This window comes from Diabrotica virgifera, chromosome 7 (genome assembly GCF_917563875.1).
Source record: "Diabrotica virgifera virgifera chromosome 7, PGI_DIABVI_V3a".
NCBI lineage: Eukaryota > Metazoa > Arthropoda > Insecta > Coleoptera > Chrysomelidae > Diabrotica > Diabrotica virgifera.
This window is the reverse complement of record NC_065449.1, coordinates 15655090-15672164: the sequence shown is the minus strand read 5'-3', so window position 1 is coordinate 15672164 and position 17075 is coordinate 15655090. Positions and strand designations below refer to the sequence as shown.

At 31.0% G+C, this 17075-nt stretch overlaps 2 protein-coding genes across 3 annotated transcripts in view; both read right to left on the bottom strand.

Annotated features, from left to right (window-relative positions):
• The window catches only part of LOC126887968 (stromal interaction molecule homolog), a 149322-nt gene extending 137512 nt beyond the window's left edge, over window positions 1–11810 (bottom strand). Inside the window, exons 1-2 of one of the 2 annotated variants that reach the window (XM_050655927.1) lie at window positions 11365–11810; window positions 11168–11313 (exon numbers count right to left, since the gene is read on the bottom strand). In XM_050655927.1, the coding sequence (XP_050511884.1) occupies window positions 11168–11313; window positions 11365–11524 (306 nt within the window). In that variant the 5' untranslated portion in view covers window positions 11525–11810. The remainder of the gene's footprint in view (window positions 1–11167; window positions 11314–11364) is intronic. The other variant, XM_050655929.1, reaches the window with a different exon arrangement.
• Window positions 11811–13453: 1643 nt separating this feature from the next.
• LOC126887971 (cilia- and flagella-associated protein 97-like) lies at window positions 13454–14200 on the bottom strand. Its single transcript, XM_050655932.1, has one exon. It carries the CDS (start codon window positions 14046–14048, stop codon window positions 13470–13472), a length of 579 nt encoding a protein of 192 aa, XP_050511889.1. The 5' UTR covers window positions 14049–14200; the 3' UTR covers window positions 13454–13469.
• Between the last annotated feature and the right edge of the window lie 2875 nt (window positions 14201–17075).

Sequence of the window (17075 nt, the reverse complement as noted above, 5' to 3'; positions counted from 1 at the left end):
GACGTCACTAAATTTGCCCATTCTCGAGATAATGAATTTACGCAAACTCAAAATTCCTCACTTATACCACAGTGTCGCGCCCGCTTGATTAGCAATTAAAAAACAAAGGGGTTTTCGATGTTTTATTGCAAAAAACTCTTCGGGATTTCATCAAACGGTGTTTAAAGAATATCTGCCTACCTTGTCAACATTGAAATTTTCAGTTAAATGTCCGATTCAGGGTTAAAAATGGCCAATTTCGCAATTTTTAAACTTTTTAATAGCTTATATGTCAAAAACTATGAACCTAAGAGAAAAGTCACTAAAGACCTTTTCTGTTTGGAACGATACAAAAAACCTAAAAACTTTATTCGATGCAAAAAAAATAATTTTAGGAAAAAACCCCAATCTTTCCCCTCGCCTGGCAAGGTCTAATGCTATTCAGAATTGCCTGTGTCATTGTACACATTTCTTCTAAATGACTTACTCAAACACATGCTTAAATTTAAACCTTGCAGGACAAAGTTTATTTTACCCCTAAACTATGCACTTTTAGATTCACCTGGTAGATACACGTGCAGGACTGATGCCTGCCAGGTCATGGTTTTTAGCCTTGGTGTGCTATGAATTATCACTTTATCACTATACAAATTTCTAGCCTTACAGGAAGACCGTTAGTCGGAGGGTTCACTAGCTCTTAGACTATTACATTATCAGCAAAATTCAGCTAGTTCGTCTCGTTTTTAGAGATCAAATCTCTGACGACTGTACTGGTCTAAACATGAACATTTTTCATTGATTAACTGCTGCAATATCTTTATTATTTTAATACTGATGGATCCATTTCAAACTTAATTCTTAAATTAATTATAAACTATGTGATACGCCGCACCTGTTTTGTTCGTTTTAACATAAATTTTCAAAAACAACAATGTAAAAATAAGTGTTAGTTCAAACAATATTAAACTGTTTGTTCTTTATGAGCAACGACAATTCAAATAAAAGCTTTTAATGTGTAAAATTCTGTATCTTTTATAATCTAGCTGCATAAATATACACAGTTTATCTTTTTATGATTCAAAAACCAGCTATTTTTTGCTACTATGCAATGGAACTGTATTCTGTCTCCTAAATTGTTTATTTAGTGTATTTATAGAATTAATAACACATATTTCAATAACAAACAGAAACACTTTCAAAATACAAGGGACGCGACGATAGAATTACAAATAGACAATAGTATACACTTACAAATAGAATATAATTAATACACTGTAAACAAATATTAGATCCCTAGTATAATATTCAAACAAACCACTAATATATGAAAAAAAAAATAGAAAACAGTTAGAGACTATTTGGAATAACTAGAAAGAGATGGAAGGAGATTATTCCAATAGAATTGAACGTTTTTTTTAATCCTTTTCAAAAATTTTTTAAACGAAAAATTCTCAAATCGGTTTTTCTCAAAAAACGATGTATCCTACCGACTTAAAGCAAGAGTACCTTTTAGTAGTAAAATTCCTTACAATTTAATATTTCACCGTCAAAAATGCTTAAAAGTTAAAGACAAAAAAGGTATGCGATAAAATAGCCGTTGCCCTACTTAAAACAGGCCCTTATGACTGATACTATGGTTTGTTTTTAAATCAGCAGGAGTAAACTAAAAGACAGATTCACACCCAAGAAAGTCACTAGAAAAATCACCAAATATATCTTCTTTTTGGTTGATCATATCGGCCTTCGTCGCTAAAGAGTTCTAACAACAACTGTTTTTATAATAGTAGACTAAAAATCTAAAAATTAAAGGAATAATGCAGAAAACACAAAAAATCGCCGATATAATTTAATTAACCTCATGAAATGTCAGTAGTGTAAAAACATAAATGTCATTAGTGTCAAAATTTCATAACAGTGGAGTACACTTGTCTGAGGTTGGACCAATTACAAACAAGCATTACGACACAGTAAATTTGAATGACTACTCTTTGTTTAAAAACAGACCATAGAAATTCTCAATTGAAGTAATCAATTTATCTCTGGAAGATATGTAGGTTTTTATGCAGTTTTTGTTTTTCTAAATAGAAGCGTTCTGGAGGTATTTAAAAAAAACTAATTACAAGATGCCATCGTCAAAGAGCTCTAGCTCCATTAGGAAGCATTTGCGGACTAGTTGAATTGGGTTAAATTGTCTTAAAATTATCTGAGTTTGTCAAGAGATTTTCTGGACACCCTGTGTGTAAACCCTCAAAGTCGAATAAAAATACAATTGTTCAAAAACTGGGATGCAACAAATTGTTCAAACTATAGGTACTCATTGGAGAAATAATCAATAAGAAAACCTGGAAATAGACTCAAAAGCATATCAACATAACTTTAGAAATATTGCCTGATAGCCAAGTCTGTTCTACTATCAGTCAAGGTCAAATTATCAAATACATGAATCTTTTTATTTTCATTCACGAACTCAATATTGGATATTTACAATTTTTAGTTTTTTTTAACACTAAATATGCTACAAAGTTGTAATCATATTATTTTATTATACTTTTCTTGGCATGTGGTGAAAAGATGTTCATTTAATCATACACCAAATATAAATCTAAACAATTTATAATGAAAAATATATACAGAGTAACAATTTCAAAACTTCCCATCCACTTCCCTTAAATAATCGGAAAGATTGGTTAATTCTGTTAATGTTAATAGGTATAATTTAGAATAATATAGGTATATAGGTATATTTTTTTATTTGGAGTAAAAATCAACCTTTTGATACCTCCTTTATGGAATTTAATTCATATTAAAGTAACCAATAACAAATTTTATAAAAATCAAAATTTTTTGATGCCAATATCACAAATTTTATTGTTTGATGCTAATCTCTTGAAAGATCTTAGGAATGGATTTCATGATATTTATTTAACAGTATTAAATGATTTGAATGTAATATCAATAATTGTATAATAACCAAGCCACAAGCCACAGCGAAGCTGAGCTGGGTCAGTCAATGTATATAAATCGCAACTAAATTTAGTTAATTCAATGAGTATGCAGTATTGTAATCTAAGATTGGCTTATCAGCTTTTACTGACAATATTTGATAGTGATAAAAAAATGGTTAATGGATAAATACAAAAAAACACCAAGATTATTTATATTGTATTCAATAGTAGTAGTTTTTTAAGATAATGATGACTTTTAGGGAGATGTATATGTTATAGTCAAAGTTCAATATACAGTATTTTCTTGGTATGACTAGTTTATACTAGGTTTAACCAAAACCTTTGGGTAAACCCCAAAATAAATTCTATTTTTGGCTTTTGACTAAAATGTTTTTACTCAAACCTAGAAGTTCCTAACTTTTTTTTGAAATTCTATTGCAATAAAAAGTTCTCTTCAAAATTATGTAAATTTAAAAGATCTAATGTAATGTGCAATTCTAAATGTCGTAATGCCTCACCATGTGAGAATAAAGACTAATTTTTTATTTTCATTATGGCAATATAAAAATGATAAATATTAATATTAAAAAAATATGTTTTATTACACCTAATCTAACAAATTTATGTTTTGCTGATGATCAAATTCTGATTGCTCAGGATCATGATGACTTCAGTTATATGATGCCAAAGGTAATGGAAGAATATAACAAATGGGGTCTCGAAGTTAGCATTAAGAAAACACAAGCCATGTGTACTGGACGGACAAAGCAGTCCATTACATTAGACGATGCAGTAGAAATTAAATACTGTAATGAATACAAGTACCTGGGCATAAAGATAACATAAGATGGAACACTCTATACTACTATAAAAAACAGAAAGATACAGGGTAGAAAAGACTTATCTATGATAAATGGCATTCTGTAGGACAAAACAATATCTAAAGCGAACAAACAGATCATAAAAGTGTAATCACATATGGCAGTGAAGTTTGGCCAATGAAACAAAGAACAGGTAAGTCAAAATATAAACGTTTTATAAGAAAACTATTAATATCTTTTTTACACTTCGTCAGTTTGCAATGCCTGTTATATGATGATTTAACAGATAAAAGCTGTATGTATTTTTTATTATTAATGATACTGTGTTTTTAATATACTCTCATGGGAGGTAAAGTTAACACCTGAACCCAGTATAGCACTAATTATCACTATTAATATTTATTGGCAGCTTTATAAGTGAAAATAATTATGTAATGTAATGTAATGTTTATTTACAGACTTGCCATTTTTACAAATCAACTTAAATTTAACTAAACTATTAAAGCACACTGTGATTACATAAAAAGGTATTTTCGATCTCATTCTTAATAGTACTTAGTGATAAATGAAAAAAATCATAATTATTAAATTTGTTTGCATTTCTACACATTCTCTGTAAGGGTTTATTTACAGTATAAGTTCGATTATGAAATTCTAAATAAAATAAGTCTTGGGATCTGGTGTCTCTACAGGGAGTAAGGAAGTAAACCTTTTCCAAAAGAGCACTAGCATCAATGCCTCCTCGTATTAATTTATATATAAATGCTACATCTAGCAATATTCGCCTTTCTTCAAGAGTAGGCAATTTACGTAAAGATTGTAAAACAATGTATTCAATTTCGTTTACAGGTATTCTCAATTTAAAAGCAATAAATCTTAAGAACTTTCTCTGTACTCTTTCTAATAGATCTTTGTAGCAGTTATAATGCGGAGACCAAATATTGCTAATACCGATCTAATAAGGGAGCAGTAGATATTTTTGAGATAATAAATATCAAATTCAGAGAGACTACGTTTCATGAAACCTAAAAGTTTCACGGATCTATTAGAAACGTAAGAAAAGTGGTCCCTGAAGCTTACTGTAGGGTCAAAAATTACCCCAAGATCCTTAAATGTTGTGATTACCTCCAAAATATTCGGTCCAATATGGTATTCAAATGAAATCGGATGTTTGTTTCTAAAAAATTGCATTACCTTACATTTATATTATAATATTGAAGTTTTTATGTATGTACTTACATCATCAGATTCTGATAGATCTATGGTCCCATCTTTATCGTCGTCCAATTGCTTGTGCAACTGTTTTATAGCTTCAAGTACTAGTCTGTCCTTTTTAGCCATTAAATTAAATGAAGAGTACGATATTGTAAGATTTATGAAAAGTCAAAAACTGTCATGACTAGGACATGTACAGCGGCAAGATACAACAAAAAACAACAAAGAAAATATTAAAATAGAAGCAGATACGAGGACGAAAAAAAGGAGGCTAAGAATGGAAGATCATCTGAAATCTATGAATGTAACAATCAAGGAAAAGGGCACAAAAAAGGTCTTAATGGAAGGACATAGCCAGAGTGGCAAAGGTCCATACAGGGTTATGATGCCAAAAGAAGAATAATGATGACTTTTAGTGAGATATGTACAGTAGAACCTCTATTATCCGTCAGGGCACCGGACCAAGGGTATGACGAATAATCGAAAAGATGGTTAACAGAACATTAAAAAAAATTAAAAATTCATAGTACAACTCTTAAATTTCATTTGTATGGTTTGTTTGACAATATAAGTACACAAATTCGCACGGACCCTCAGGAAGTGGATCAAGTAATAGCTCCAACAGAAACCTAAAGTTTTATTATCAAAATGCCAGAGGATTGAGAACGAAGTGCCACGATTTTTTTGCTGCAGTTGCAGTAGAAAATTATGATTTTATTGCAATAACTGAAAGTTGGCTGACAGAAGGGATAAAGGATACTGAACTGGTAGATCAACGATATACTGTATTTAGGAAAGACAGGAGTAATGACCAAACCAGGGGTGGTGGTGTCGTGCTGGCAGTAAAGAAGAAATTTAGGGTCGAACCAGTTCAAATTAATGTAAGTTGTCATATTGAGTGCTTACTACTAAAAGTCAAAATTAAAAATGTATTTTTCTATTTATGTCTTACATATTTGCCTCCTAATACATGTGATGATGATTATGTAAAGTTTTTATCTATTTTTGATGATATTTTGGGTACTAATGTAAATTTTTTGTTGTTAGGTGATTTTAATTTGCCTTTATATGATAACAGGGGCTGTGCAAAATGTGATTTGTTAACTAATTTTATTGATATACATAACCTTACCCAACATAACTCAGTGTATAATCATATGCAAAGAAAGTTAGATTTAGTATTTTCAAACATGAATGTCAATAATTTAATAAAATGCAATGTACCACTTGTTAATGAGGACATATATCATCCTTGTCTTGAATTTATAGTCACATTTAATTTTTTAGATTCAACCGAGAATTGTATCAAAAATTCATTTTTCTATGACTATGCAAAGGGTGATTTTCACCTTTTGTATGGCCTCATTCAAGATATGGATTGGACAGAGCTGGAGGGGTGCTTTAATGTGGATGTATGTATGCAGTTGTTTTATGAAAAGCTGTATGCATGTATTGATCAGTCAATACCCAAAAAACAGTCAAGGAATGTATTAAGAACAACAAACAGGTATCCAATCTTCTTTACTTCGGAACTTATATCGAAGATTAAACGTAAGAATCGTCTTCATAGGCAGGTAAATAAATCTGCAAATGCTTTGGTTTTGGATGAATATAAATCACTGAGACGAGAAGTGAAACAGCTTAGTAGGGAAGCATATAGGTGTCACAATATAAATATTGAGAATAATGTACAAACTGACCCTAGTAGTTTTTGGTCCTTTATAAAATCCCGTGGTGTAAATAATAAAATTCCAACAGAGGTCTCTTATACTGCCGTGCTAAGCCGAAAGGCGGTAACTGATTTTTTATCGAAAATGATATTTTTGTATTTCTAGGTAGGTTTGATTATATTATAATGCTTCTACAACTCCAAAGACTTTGTAAATATATTCTAGATACCCATTATAATAGTTCTACAACTCTAAGGACTTGGTAAAAATATTCTAAATACCTATAATCTACGTAGAAATACAACAATCTCATTTTCAATAAAAAATCAGTTACCGCCTTTGGGCTTAGCACGGCAGTATAGGGGTGTGGACATAAGTGGCTGTCATGATATTGCCAATGTTTTTGCAGAATATTTTGGCTCTGTATTACAAAGATCAAATAGTCTAAATAGTACACTGAATCAGGGGGCTTTTCACTTTTCAAAAGTAACAGTTACGAATGTTCTCCAAAGCATCAAAAGACTAAAACCAAAAAAAGCCACAGGTAAGGACAATATACCAGCATACATTTTTAAAGGTTGAGCAGAGGCCCTTTCTGTCCCTCTTACACTAATTTTTAATTTGTCCCTAAAGCAAAGTAAATTTCCAGATAGCTTAAAGCATGCAGTTATAACACCTATATTTAAATCAGGTAATGCTGGTAACATTGAGAACTATTGGCCTATATCTGTCATCAATTCAATTGCTAAGATATTCGAGAACGTGCTTTATAACAATATTTTAAATTACTTTGGAGATAGGTTCTGTCCAGAACAACATGGTTTCTTACCAGGGAAGTCCACTGTGTCAAATTTGTGTGTTTTTACAAGTTTTGCAGCAGAGGCCATAAATAATAAAACTCAGCTGGAAGTAACTTTTACCGACTGCACCAAAGCTTTTGATAAGATTGATCACTCTATACTTATTGAAAAACTAAGCAAATTTGATTTTGATTCAGAAGCATGTATGTTTCTGAGGTCATACCTTTCTGATAGGTTAAATCAAGTCAAAGTAGGGAACAGTTTATCTAAGCCATTTATGTCAACATCAGGGGTACCACAAGGTAGCAACTTGGGTCCTCTTCTGTTCGCTATATTTATCAATGATTTGCCTCACTGTGTGAAGTTTTCGGCAAGCCTGCTATTTGCAGATGATTTTAAGATTTTTCGAGAAATTTCAACTCTACAGGACTCTGAGATGCTGCAATGTGATCTGAACTCAGTAAGTCAATGGTTTGATGACAACAAAATGTTTCTAAACACTTCTAAATGTCATGTTTTTACTATCACTCGAACAACACAATACGTGGAGAACCAATACAAAATTTCTAACACTGTACTTGGAAGAAAGAACACTTGCAAAGATCTTGGAGTAATGTTTCAGCAAAATTTGAGATTTAGTGAACATTATCGGATCATCATTGGAAAGGCATACAGAAATCTTGGCTTCATAATTCGTAATTCAACTTTTTTAAAAGAACTGAAACTCTAATATCCATATACAATGCACTGGTAAGACCTCACTTGGAGTATGCCTCTATTATATGGGCACCACAAGCCGAATTCAATGTTGATCTGATTGAAAAGGTTCAAAAACGATTCTTGAGGTTTCTTTATGTCAGAAAGTTTGGTATCTATCCCTACATGATTTCCTATAATGCTATGCTAACTTGTTTTAAAGTTCAGCGACTGGATAATAGAAGACATTTTCATTCAGCCCTTTTTATATACTATGTTGTAAATCACATTAAATATAAAGATTGTTTTTTTATAAATAATATTAAATTTCATGTTCCAAAAACACATTTAAGAATTAATAACAAACGACTGTTCTGTGATATACACGACTGTGATATAGACTTTTTAAATTCTTCTGTGAAACAAATAAAAGTTGCTTCTGAAACAAATTTCTAGTCCATAAAAGTTGTTGTCGTAAAATTTTATTTAGATGTATTTATTTGTATTTAGATGTAATTATTTGTCTAGATGTATTTGTAGTGTTTTTTTACTTGTTTTTACTTGTTCTATTCTGTTTAGGTTTAGTACTTAATATAGGAATGAGTTTTTAGCAGTAGTAAGCACTCTTTTAATGTAATAACAATTATTTTGTGTATTAAAGGAGGTTAAATAAATAAATAAATAAAAATAAATAAATAAGAGGGATTTGTGTTCGTACAGTAGAATCAATTTAAAATATTCTGAAATATGTGTTTGTTTTACTGTTGCTTCACATTTTGCGACGGCTGAATATCTTAATCAGCATAAAATCATGCAATCTACTTTATTGGCTTCTTCTTGTTGAGAATACCACTAGATGAATTATTGCATGGCATATGCGATGCAGCTTCTCTAGATTATTTACGCAAATCTTTGTCAGTTACAATAGGTTCATCAACATAGCTACAGTTAAATTCCAAGTCTGTGTCAGCTTCTGAATCTGTTTGGTCCGCCTCTGTTGACATTTCAACGATTTCTTTATCTATCAGCAATGGATATCCATTTGTGTCCTCATCACAAATCAAACAAACTTTTTTTATTTTTTTACATTAAAATTTTTGCTTATGTAGTCAATACAACTTATGTATGTACCCTGACGGTTAACAGAGGTGACGGTTACTGGAGAGACGGATAATCGAGGTTCCACTGTACTTACCTATACACCCATTGAATGAAATGAAAAAACTAGAATCCCATTCAGACACTACTTGAATAAGAGATGTGTATAAAATATCGTCGGTATACTGCAAAAACTGACCAAGTCAAAAATTACTGTTTTCGAGAAATTAAAGTTTAACTTGAAAGTTGTTTATAAAATCGGATATTAGCTATTTATGACTGCAATTTTGATATCCTGTGTATTAGAAACTTTAGTTTTTAACCACGATATTTAAACATTGTGGACTTTGAACAATTAAAAAAAAATTGTACTTGGTCACTTTTTGTTGTCGAAAATAATTAGAAATTTGACTTGGTCAATATAAGCGACACCGTATTAGGAAATTATATTTATTAACTACGGTCTGTACATAAAAAAAAATTAAAATCTAATCAGTTTCTGTGTCGTTGCTTTCAGAAGAAGCTGGTTAAGGTATGAAAACTTTTTTTGACTACTGGAATCGATTTATACCACTCATGGAACTCTTGCGGAATAATTTTGTTTCTACGCAAGGAGGCTGTTTTTATTTTGCTCTGGTATAGACAAAACTCTTTTGTATAACATTGGAATGTTCTTAGGAATAACAGCTGGTCTGACCTTGCCACATACTCTAAGAGTAATGCATAACTTTTAATTTTAATCACGATATTTTGTTTAAATTTTAATCTTAGTCTGTTTTTTAAGAACATCTGTGCTTAAGATCGAAAAAGTCTGAAAACCGTAATAATTCTTCAACTCTGTAATCACCGCTCTTTTTGTTGCGTCTTGTAGAACGGGCTAGCTTGAAAATATTCAACAGATCGTTTATTGTAAAAATGGCAACATTTCTATTAACACACTATATGGCACTGTGCATTGAGTTTACCTCCATGTACGAATGTCCTTTCTCCATAAAATTATGCTACAAAATCTTAATGTGTGTGTTACAACAACATACAAATTAATGCGGCAATGAACGAATATAAAAATTTTTGATAAGTCAGAATATAAACTGATCTCTGTGATGCCTTTTGATCATGTGATTGCAGAGTTTTTATCCACTTGATCAATGCTATTCCAATTTCAGAGCTTCCACGTTGACCATTAATCTCTGTCCAAGTATAACATTGCGCATTATTTGAAGGTGCCGCTTCATAGATTGTAAAGTTGTAAACACACAATTTAAAAGAATAGTATAGTTGTGGCACATCAGAGGGTGGTATTTGCAATATACTTTATAAATCTTACTGTTAAAGTATAAAATATCGTACTCTTTTTAAAGTCTAAACAGTTCTGAATCATAAACTAACGATACGCAATAAACGGACAAGTGCAATCTGCTGACAGCCAAAATTGACTAAGTTGACTTAGTCAGTTTTGTATGTAACAAAAAATTGTCTTATGCACATAGTCATTATAGACGAGTTTTGTTTGACTGTTGTATTACGTTTAAACGACTTGGTCGATTTTTCTGGTAAAACTAACATCGTTTCTTAGTGACTTAGTCAAGTTAACTCAAAACTGACAAAATTTGACTTGGTCAGTTTTTGCAGTATACCGACGATATATAGATACACATCATGTAGTTAGTGTTAGATATAAGTAGATGAAAGATTTATACGAAAATGATTATATCCTTTTTTACATTTCCTAGGTTTCATCTGTTTACATTGCCTGTTATAAGATATGTCATGTACAATAGCTGTATTTTTATTATTAACGATACTGTTTCTTAGAAGTAAAATTCCTCATGGGAGGTAAAATTAACACCTGAACCCATACATAGCATTAATTATCACTATTAATATTTATTGTCCGCTTTATAAGTAAATATAATTGTAATTATGAACTTTTTATTACTTACATCATCAGATTCTGATAGATCTATGGTCCCATCTTTATCGTCGTCCAATTGCTTGTGCAACTGTTTTATAGCCTCAAGTCCTAGTTTATCCTTTTGAGCCATCGCTAAGCAAGCAAAATCTTCTTCATTGCAGGTATCGAACTTTCCTAAAATAAAAGCCTTTTATCCTGGGTTTTTATGGAAATTATTTAACTTACCTTCGAAAACTGAAGCCGCACTTCCCGAATAATAACTACTTCTATAATTTTCGCTAGTCCTAGCAGTATCTGCAGGTTGGGGAACACTGTATTCATTTGATGATACATATTTGAGGTACACGTTAAAAACTATCCAAAAAATAAGGCCCCTTGAGTGCATGCTTAAGCAAGATTATCGCAGAACGAAACTTTTTATAAAATATACAAATAAATTAGAGCCAAAACTTATTATCATAATATTTTTTATAATTTTTATCCTGACATTTTACCACTTGCTCTGACTGAAACTGTCAAGGTTGAGGTTGACAGTTTTGGAATACGATGTTGTTGTAGCGGTGTGAACGGGTCTTCTCAAGATTTCCAAGAACAACTCATTTTTGGTCTTCAGTCTTTGAATTATTACATAAAATATTTATATAGGCACAAAAATAAGACGATCTTTTGTCATATTTATTAAAAGTGTTAAAAGTAAAAAACTGTTCTAAAACCGAAATCATTTTCCTTAAAGTATGCAACAGAAAATACACTATATCATTTTACGTTCCTAAAGGCCGCGTCTCACCTTAGACAAGGAAAGAGAGAGGACGGGTAAAGGCCGCGTCTCACCATCAAATAATTTGATCAAACAGTTTGAGCAAACTTGACGTACTTGAGGAAGTACGTCAAAGTGACGTCACAATTGCAGTTTTTTTGAAATTCTAAAAATCTGTGCTCTCACTATCAGTCTAGTTTGATCAAATTTTTTGTATTGAGTTGTCTAACTTGTTTGTACTTTATTTAAAATTAAAATTTTTCATTATTATCCACAATGAACACTCAGGATGTGACGTCACTAACTGTCACTTTCAGTTTGCTCAAACCAGTTTGATCAAATTATTTGATGGTGGGACGCGGTCTTAACACTCATTTAATACACATGTTCCAAAAGTGAAGCCAGTTTTTGGTTTGTTTGTCACCAAAAACATGGCAGTCACGTCAAATATAACAATGGGTTGCCAGTGGTGGGTGTTCGTTGAAGGTTAAAATTTCATAAAAAATAAAGTAAATCCTCATCTAAAATTCGTAATAAAAACATATGTATGTATTGAAACATATGTACGTAATATGAGCAACTTAATAAAACATTTACCGTACACCAATTTTTCATTTTAAATGCATTTCATGTTTTCATTTCAATACCCCAAAGATACGTCGATGATCAAAATCTCTGGTGACGGTTTGGCTTCACTTTTGGTCATAGGATTACTCGTCCTCTCTCTTTCCTTGTCTAAGCGTCTCACCATCAAATAATTTGATCAAACAGTTTGAGCAAACTCCGGAAGTACGTCAAAGTGACGTCACAATTGCAGTTTTTTTGAAATTCTAAAAATCTGTGCTCTCACTATCAGTCTAGTTTGATCAAATTTTTTGTATTGAGTTGTCTAACTTGTTTGTACTTTATTTAAAATTAAAATTTTTCATTATTATCCACAATGAACACTCAGGATGTGACGTCACTAACTGTCACTTTCCGTTTGCTCAAACCAGTTTGATCAAATTATTTGATGGTGGGACGCGGCCTGCCGATTCTAAAATTAAGAATCAATAGTTTTCCTTTTATTAATTTAACAATGATAAAAATTACCACATTTAACACTTTCAACTGTAAAAAAACACTTGCTTTTTGTTTAGAAAAAAAGGACAAATTAAACGGAAATAAGATATTTTTATGTTTGGCAATGCAGCGGTTTTGCCCGAAAGTATGCAACTGAGTGCACAATTATAGTTCAAACAATGAATTTTGAATAAAAATGATTTTGATTTGCATGGCAGTGGTCTTTAGATTAATTATTACATATTTTACTATTAGCTTAAATATTTATATATTTATATGTGTATTTAAAATTTAAATATCACCTAGATCAAGAATGATTATCACTGGATATTAGCCTATTGTAAACCTGACTTTAACTTCAAGATCATCCCCGCGTCTTTTTCAAAATCGGATACCTTCAAGAGCCATGGATGTTGACCTTAACACAAATATCTCATAAAACTAGTACTCAACTTACCTTTCCAAATATAGTGCATAAAAATAAAACATTATGAGTAATACTAACAGCATTTTATTTCTGAAAAGAAGACTTAACAGTTTGGATTTTCCTTAATAAAATTTGATTTTCTCTAGCAATTTTCGCTTCTTGCCGTTTGCGGTTAACAGCTGCACTGGAAGGCAATCTGAAGTCAGTAGATCTTGGTTTATATTGATTGGGTCTTCTGTTATTTGAAAGAATTTTCTTCATCAAAATGTCATTTTGGCGCTCAATCTCTCGTATTTCTGAATCAGGGAATGTTCTATTTGGAAGTTTTAATGTAGTAGACGCGCAGAACGAACTTTGACTTTGCGAACTGATACTTCGGACACTTCGAGAATCTCCATGCCCTTTATCATCATCGTCTGCTTCTAAGGGCTCGAAATCATCATCGTAACTTATTTCTTCACTATCACTGTCACTAACGATAGACGAGTCATTTTTGTCACTTGCGTCTTTGATTTCTATATTTTGCGATGATGTGTTGAAGTTTTCAGAGCGCGATAGCTCACAAGGAGATGGGGAAGGAGCTATATTTTGTATGCTTTCACAAGTAGTGCAATCGTTTAACTTCGTTAATATTCCAATGCCATCTCTAGGAGCTCTCGCCATAAATATAATCAAAGTTTGGCAATTTAAATATCTGTATATTCTGTATAAATATAAAACGCTTTTTAATGTTATTTGGTGTTTATACGTGTCATAAAAACTGAAATATTAATCACAATATGGGTTTCCATAGAAACATAATTTCAGTAACGGAACATGTGATAAAATGCGCTAAAAAAATTAAAAAGTTAAATCGATATTTTCACTGTTAGCAGATAGTGCAGTCACAGAAGGTTTTCACCTCCGATTTTGTTGAACCTTTATCGATTTTTATGAAAATTGAGGTGAGGAGTGAGTTAGATGATACCTAAATAAACAAAAGTGAAATGGTGCCAACTTGCGCTTTTATCCTGGAGGGATGCCACCCCTTCTCGTGGGTGAAAATTATTTTATTAAAATAACTCCATAAATCGACAGATGGGCAAATTCTAAGCAAACTTTGTTATATCAAATTATGAAAATAAATCAATACTTTTTGAGTTTTTTGAGTTCTTTGTTTGAGTAAACAAATGGATATAAGAGAGAAAACAACAGTAAACAAGCTGAAAATGCGAGCCTTATCATAACGAAAACTTTGTTTATTTACGTATTTTAATTCATATATGGAAAATAGCTATTATGAAAAGTAGTTTAGAATTAATAATTATGTTTTAATGTGCAATTATATCATTCTAATTTAAATGTTATGAACTATGAAGGTAGTTTACTCTTGATCGAAATTCATATTATTTATATAGGTACCTCGTATAAAATTAATAAAATTTTACATATTATGATGGTTGCATCATAAATCTTAGAACATGAAGAGCTTTTTATAAAGAATAACTTTTCTTCGTCAAATTAAAAATAAAAGAGTTATAAATGAAAATGTTGTTGGTATCCATAATTTGAGAAAAATCTTCAAATATTGTTTTCCATTAGAAGGATGTATATTGCTCATATCACACCATAATTTTTTATACCAAACAATATTATTTCATATATTGTCGGTTCGCTAAACTCAGACAAAACTGGTTAGTGATTTTAGTCAATAATTTTGCCAATTTGGTAAAAAAAATAATTACTATAATTAGTTAATAATTACTAAATAATTAGTAATTTTGCCAATTTTGGCAAAATTCGCAAAAAACAAAAAAATTACCTACTAACATCACTAGCCAGTTGTGTCGAGTTTAGCAAACCGACTATTTTTTAATTCCATAGTAAATGGAACAGTCCATTTATCATAAAGGGGAGGCCGTATACTCGTATAAATCTTTTTAAAGCTGTTAATAAATTATCGCTTTTAAAATATACTCAAATTGTATTTTTGAACATCTTATTTATTTTATATAATAATTAAATTCACTATCAAATGTCATTGATGTTTTATTAATACTTAATTTAAAATTTAGTTTGACATTCACGAAGTGTCAAACTCAAATGTAAATAACCTATGCTTTGCTTAACAAATCGAGATTAAAAAACTAGCCTACTAGCCCAGTAAATGAACGGCAAATTCGGCGATACCGTGTAATTTTCAGGGGCAACTCCGAATTGCATGAAAATTTGGATTTAGGTTCTACTTACCCTCCACTTCAAAGTTGAAATTGTGCCGTTGGTTGCTTTTACTTGGGGGGTGACAGTCACCCCTTCTAGGGGGTGAAAAAACATACGTTCAAGATAAGACCGGAAGTGGATAAATTGACTGATTTTAAGCAACTTTTGTTCTATAGAGTTTTTTACGTAAGTCAATACTTTTGAGTTATTTGCCATTGAAAATGTTGATTTTTCGACAAAAAAACTACGTTTTCAGACGGTTTTTCACAAATAACTCAAAAAGTAAAGATTTTGTCGAAAAAATATCTTGAGCAAAATTGTAGCTTATAAAAAACCCAAAAAAATGGTGTATCACTAAAGTCTATCAATCAAATAAAAACAAAGTTGTAGCTCATGAAAAATACGTTCTTATTTGTCTAATTCCAAATCGAATATTTCAAGGTGAAATCACCGAAAAATTAAGCACTTTTCGGGAAAACCCCATTTAAACATTTTTAAAGTGTTTATAAAAAGCTTTGTTTTAATTGTTAACAAAAGTTTTAGCGTTAAAAATAAGCGAGTTAAGCTCAAAATAAAGTTGGCCCTCTTTTTTTTGTAAAAAATCATGAAAATCTCGCCGTGTTTAGCTCCCCAAATGAAATTAATCGCTACCGCTTTACAAACAATTTACTTACCTATCTATTTTTTATATGATCTGTCAGTCTCACCGGTTTAAAGTGTTTATTTTTGAAAGGGTTATAATTGACAAAGCTTGAATGGGTCACTAATCACGAGTGTATGCAAATTTTGAACAGCCATATCTTAACCAATTTTTGTCTTACGGAGAAACAAAATGAAACTAGCATATTTATAATAGCAAAACCTACATTTTTTTACACTTTAAGATTTTTCTTATCACTAATACTTTTTAAGTTATTTTGAAAAAATGAAATTTTTCAAAAATTTGTAGAAAATTTTTTTTACTATAAAACCAAATGTTTTCAAAAATAAGCACTTCAAACCAATCAAACTTACAGATCATATAAACAATACACATACAGTTAAAATAGATGGTAAAGCCAAACGATTAATTTCATTTAGGGTGCTAAATAGAGGGAGGTTTTCACGATTTTTTTACCAAAAAAAAGGGGCCAACTTTTTTTTTCAGTGTAACTCGTTTATTTTTGACACTGTAAACTTTTGTAAAAAACAAATAATAAGCTTTTTTTCAATACTTTAAAAATGTTAATAAGGTTTTCCCGAAGAACGCTTCTTTCTTCGGTGATTTCGCCTTGAATTATTCGATTTGGAATTAGACGAATAACAACGTATTTTTCATGAGCTACAACTTTGCTTCTACTCAATTTGTAGACTTTACTGGTACACCATTTTTTTCGTTTTTTATAGGCTACACTTTTGCTAACAGTATTTTTTTCGATAAAATATTTACTTTTTGAGTTATTTGCGAAAAACCGTCTGAAAACGTAGTTTTTTTTGTCGAAAAATCAACAT